Source organism: Corticium candelabrum, chromosome 7 (genome assembly GCF_963422355.1).
Source record: "Corticium candelabrum chromosome 7, ooCorCand1.1, whole genome shotgun sequence".
Classification (NCBI taxonomy): domain Eukaryota; kingdom Metazoa; phylum Porifera; class Homoscleromorpha; order Homosclerophorida; family Plakinidae; genus Corticium; species Corticium candelabrum.
The window spans coordinates 6,666,239-6,671,664 of NC_085091.1; the positions used below are offsets into that span (position 1 = coordinate 6,666,239).

The following is a 5,426-nucleotide window of genomic DNA, read 5'->3' on the forward strand; positions in this document are numbered from 1 at the left end:
ATTGGCACTACACGCAGCTAACGTCGAAAGATCTTTTAGCAAAATGGAAGTCACAAAGGCAAGACTTTGAAATCGTCTGACAGAGGGAACTTGAAGCATCGCATGAGGATGGCAATCGAAAGTCTGAAGTAGCCAATTTTGATGACGCTAGGGCAAATGACGTTATTGATGTGTTTGCTCTAGTAAAGCCAGAAAACTAAATTGTAGAAATAGGTTACGGGTAGTTTAGCTGAGCACATTTGTAGATGACCAAGTATTTATAGTACAATTGTGCGCTCATCTTGTTCTGACTATGTAATATGCTATATATTGCAGCATAAATACCAGTTGCCATCAACGTTCCAAAAAACGTAATTGTAGTTCTAATCTTGGGGAAAATTCCCTAGCAGAAAGATGCCTGTGACGTGTATAAATCCCTAATATACTGTATATATGCGTGGAAATATTAAAGTTTACTGTTTGAGTGATTTCGTCCATGGAATTCTTGGTATATTTTCTACAATCTCTTCAAAGACTTCAAGTGACACGTGCAACTAATAAAGACAACGATTGCTTGCATTGCAACACATTTTACGTTAAAAACAGAAATGCTGTCATTTGTCTATTTCAACAACGATAACAATCTCTTCGTTCTTCACGTACTTTTCAGTAAAAAGAAAAGATTTAGAGAAACGAAGCGAAGCTTCTGCGCAACGACGTTATTCTAGCACCATCGAGGACCAGGCAGCACGACAGACGTTAGGGTTGCCAAAGCAATACTCAATGAACTCCTCATCTAGTTTTGCAGGATCTATTGTCATTTTGATGTCATAGTAATGCCAGCCAGCTAACGTAATCGTATGACGAAGTCTAAACGGCCACTTCAATTCACTGTCGTGGTCACCAGGGACAGAAATAATGCAGCACACAGGTCACCATCCACAGGCCGAATCTTTAATGCCCATTTGTATCCATCCGAATGAGCAAAGAAATGCTTAATTGTTGTGTACGGTACCTTACCATTTGAGACGGTAAACCGTACAATAGCTTTACCGCAACAGCACACAATATCTTCACTTTGAGATGGAAACAGTTAAATGAGAGCAGAGTCTACAAAATGCAGTGATTCTTTGATCTGTTTGTTTTCATCTCTCAGTGTCTTGTTTTTATCTCTCAGTGCTTTCACCATCTGATGTTGTTTGATCTGATGCTGCACTACTGCTGTAGTTAAATGTTGCTCCATTTCATGTCTCTTAACCTGAAACAAACGCGCACTTAACGTATACCCAAACAAATTGCTTCAATAAAGATGTTACCGTAACGTCGCATCCCACGTCCTTGAAGACGCAAAGCAATAACGTATTGGGACAATCTCCTAACTCAGAAGCGTGATTTTTCAACTACAACAAATGATATCTAATATATACTTAAATATAGTGGATCATTTATCTAGTATATAAAGCTCAAATTGTGTGTGTATGTGTGTGTGTGTGTGTGTGTGTGTGTGTGTGTGTGTGTGTGTGTGTGTGTGTGTGTGTGTGTGTGTGTGTGTGTGTGTGTGTGTGTGTGTGTCTGTTCGCAATATGCCGCGATGTATTTTGGTCCGTTCGCATCCCAAATCGGCACGCAAACTTGGCATGCAAACTCGGCATGCAAAGGTAGATTTGCCTAAGAAATTAAAAGTATGCCCTGGGTCCCCTCTCGAGCGGTCTAACCCGCATAAATTTCTTGATGACGCAAACACTACACATTCCAGTCATTTCGAACACATGCCCATACCAGTCCAGTCCTGTGTAGAATGTACGTGTTGTGTTGTCCCAAAGCTTCGAGCGATCGAAGATTTCTTGCCAATTGAAGCTATCCTCTTCTAGCGCTTGCGTTTCTCTCCAAATTCTGATTGCATTTGCTCTAAATCCAACCTACGCGTTTTCTGCACAGAGCTTTACACGGGGAGTGTGTCGATTTCTACCAAAAAAGCGAGAAGAGCAAGATTCCAGTTCGGTCAGAACATCCGGAACCTCGCAACAAAGATTGCTCACATGACGTGTCCACACGCTCTCAGACTGAGTCTTCCGTCAGAACTCTACAGTATCCTGCCCGTACGAAGGACGGAGCATGTATCTAGTTAGATATACAGGAAAGAACTCTTACGTGTCTTCTTTCCACTTTCTTTCCACATTTCAAAGTGCAATCGATAGGTAATTTTGGACAGCAACTCCTAGGGCTCTAACACACGCATATGCAATCTTTACGTAAGAAAAAATTTCCCCTTTTTTGAAAACCTTCATATTACGACTTTCGACTTTTTCCTTGCAGCTGCCACAAGTTAGAAGAAGTCGAGGGCAGGTAACTGTTGTGTGATGAGAAAACTCACATCTTCGCACGCTGTTACCACAATCTTTGGGACACTCGACAATCTGAAACTTGCATTCGTTATGATGATCTTAGCACAAATAATGAAAAGAGTGTTCTGCTATTATTATATGCATCGTATCACCTGTATATAGTTCAGTTCTCCTATCCATTTACAAGCTTCTTGGGCAGACTTTGATGATCTATTAGTACATTTGACTTTGAGAAAAAGCACTTTCCTCCTTACTTTCATATCTTTGAAGACCTAAATTTTAATTAAACAAAACAACGAATTGCAATATACTCTTGTATGTAAAGTTCATGCCAGTTACGTTAATTCTATGTAATAAGTAGAACATCTACCAACTGTTTTCAATCCATTTGCTATTACTTAATATTATTACAACCATTCGACAATGAAATTTACTAAATATGACTGACTGTGAAGACCACAGTAGAGCGATGTGAACATCTAAGTCCGCTAGCGCAAGCGCTTTAGTCTAGGAACTGCTTCTGTCACCTACTTAAATTAACGAGGACCAACTACTCTAGCTGTTGGAAAAGTATGAGTGACTAGCAACTTTTAGCTAAGAAAAGAAAAATCGACTGTCTCACATTAGCTACTTCCAGGCCTTCAAAGGCGTTTCCGTCTTCTGGACTAGACTATACAGGGCCGGATCCAGAGAGGGTTCAGGGGTTCAACCCCCTCTTTTCCAATAGGCGTGGTTCAATAATTCTATATTTTATATAAATTGTGTTTCCACAGTTGAACAGAAAGCTGTTGCATTATATTTTGGAAAGCTTGGTGGGATTCAGGTCGATGACTGCCAAAGAAATGGCATTTATAGTTTCCACTTGGTGGTAGAAACTTTACTAAATTTAAATTCAATTACTTAAAGGCTCTGTCTTCAATCAGCAATGTAAAAGGTACAAACGACGAACAGCAACGGCTTCGTCTTCATGGTAAATATCTTTTAGTTAGTTCTTCACCTGCTTGTAGGTATACCTATTTCTGCGAATAGTGAGTGTTCCGTGCTCAAATATGCCCCATGGTGACTATATAACGAAATAATATCAAACCAGCTATATCCGTGTGCCTCTAGCTATAGCAATGTATACATTAAATTTTTGAGATGAAATGAACACCCAGATAGAATCACTGACTGACGATTCGTGTTGTTTGTGTAGTAACGTGGTATTTGGTTACAATTCGTATATACCGTAATTCTAAATCTTCTTAACTTAGTTAATTCAACTATTGTTCTTACAAAGGATATATCCTTCAGCAATCGTGCTAACAGTCACCTGCGCTAACAGAAAAAGTGACGCCAACCTCTCGGAATGTTTCCGGGTATAAACATGCATGTGTATACGCCACTGAATTACTTGCGAAATAATAATGCCCAATGCTCGAATTGCGGCAAGTGGTCCAGAACTAAGAAAATAGTGCCCTGTGTGGCACTAATCGCGGAAATACGTTTAGATGTGCGCAAAGCGCGGATTTGGGCAATCCATGCGTGGATTGCCCGCACACTAAACATGCAGATTGCATGTACAAACCCTAGATAGCCAGTACAGAGTGAAACCATGCATATACATCTAATGCTAACCCCACCTAACCCTAAACCTAACCCTATTAAGAGCACTCTCGCCAAAGTCAACAATTTCTCAGATGAAAGCTGTCACTTCATGACACAACCCCTAGTAACCGTTTACTGCAGACTTCTACAATAACGAAGAAATAAAGCATTGAAATGTCCTGTGAGGGCGGATTTAGTACACGTATGTTTCTTTTCAGACTAAAGCATTGCTGGTTAGCAAGGAAGACCGATACCTGTGCATTTTTTCAAGGTAAAGATAGTGAGACATATGGTAGCAAGTTGTGATTTATTGAATAAAGCAAACTGGGACCCCAAAATTATCGTGATGTGTTTTTCTATTATTTGTCTAGTACTTGCGAAACTTAGTTAGGGTAGTGCTGCATGGGTTCCTTTGCTTGGCGGTACACCATTCTTGAACCTAAAATGAGTGTGATTTCTCAGTCGTTTAGTCTCTGCTTTGGCATGTGTATGAGACGCTACAGATGCAGTGAGCCTGGGCCACTGGCACTCTTCTCAGCATTGTTTTCATAGTTGCTGATTTTTAAACTGTGTTCTGCGGTCATGGCAGAGATTGCAGGTCCTTTAATTGAGCAGATACTGCCATACTTAGACGAACCTGAGGTAGACACAGACGAGCTTGATAATAGTGCATTAGAGACCGAACGTCTAGAGGAACCAAATCAGGGCCGTCTAGGCAACACCGACTCGTGTTCATGTTCATGACTGGCTTTCAAAGCAGAAGAAACAGACACTGGATTGTATCACTCAGAATTCAGCCTTCTACAGAATTGTCTTGGAGCGTGAAGTTCTTCGCACACCCTTAGTGGCAAACATGGGTAGGTTGAGAGAACTTTTGGAGAAACCTTTGGCGAATTAGTTTGATGCATTTTATTAACAAGGCTGCACATTTACTGACTGCATTTGGGTTTTGCAGGGTACCACGTTTGGCTGCTTACAACTTGCTACTTGCTACCATATGTCACACAATCCTTACCTCGAAAAGTGCACAGGTATCGGGCTTCCTTGTAACCAGCAATGGTTTAGTCTGAAAGAAACATACGGGTACTAATCACGCCCACACAGGATATTTCAATGCTCTATTTCTCCGTTATGGTAGAAGTCTGCAGTAAACGGTTGCTAGGTGTTGTGTCGTGACGTGACAGCTTTCATCAGAGAGATTGTTGATTTTATTGAGAGTTCTAATGTTAGGCCTGAACCTCAAATCGCACGAAAAACTATAGACATCCACGGTTGGTCACATCCACGTGCAGGCTTTGCGCATGATGACATAGCCCTTTTCCAAATTTGGTTGCACAAGAGCCGCTCTAAAGCTTTAGCAAAGGTGATGGGAGAGACTTGCACGCGGGTGTGGCTTGCACGGAAAGTGGCGTGCGGGAGTGTCTGGCACAGGAGTGGCGTGCGGGAGTGTCTGGCACAGGAGTGGCTTCACCGGACGGAAGTTACCTAGGAGTGGCTTGTACGTGGTCTCGGCGA

General features: G+C 41.4%; 1 protein-coding gene across 3 annotated transcripts; it reads right to left on the reverse strand.

The window, feature by feature from the left end:
• Positions 1–476: 476 nt before the first annotated feature.
• On the reverse strand, positions 477–2,606 carry LOC134182373 (TNF receptor-associated factor 4-like). 3 transcript variants are annotated; one of them, XM_062649768.1, is made up of 5 exons: positions 2,477–2,606; positions 2,262–2,396; positions 2,131–2,205; positions 1,296–1,379; positions 477–1,237 (listed from the first exon to the last, which is right to left on the reverse strand). In XM_062649768.1, exons 1-5 carry the CDS (start codon positions 2,582–2,584, stop codon positions 1,073–1,075), a joined length of 567 nt encoding a protein of 188 aa, XP_062505752.1. In that variant the 5' UTR covers positions 2,585–2,606; the 3' UTR covers positions 477–1,072. The 3 variants fall into 3 exon arrangements, 2 of the variants coding, with proteins under 2 accessions (XP_062505752.1, XP_062505753.1); XM_062649769.1 differs by having other exon boundaries at positions 2,262–2,422; XR_009970324.1 differs by lacking the exons at positions 2,131–2,205; positions 2,262–2,396; positions 2,477–2,606 and adding an exon at positions 1,759–2,111.
• Between the last annotated feature and the right edge of the window lie 2,820 nt (positions 2,607–5,426).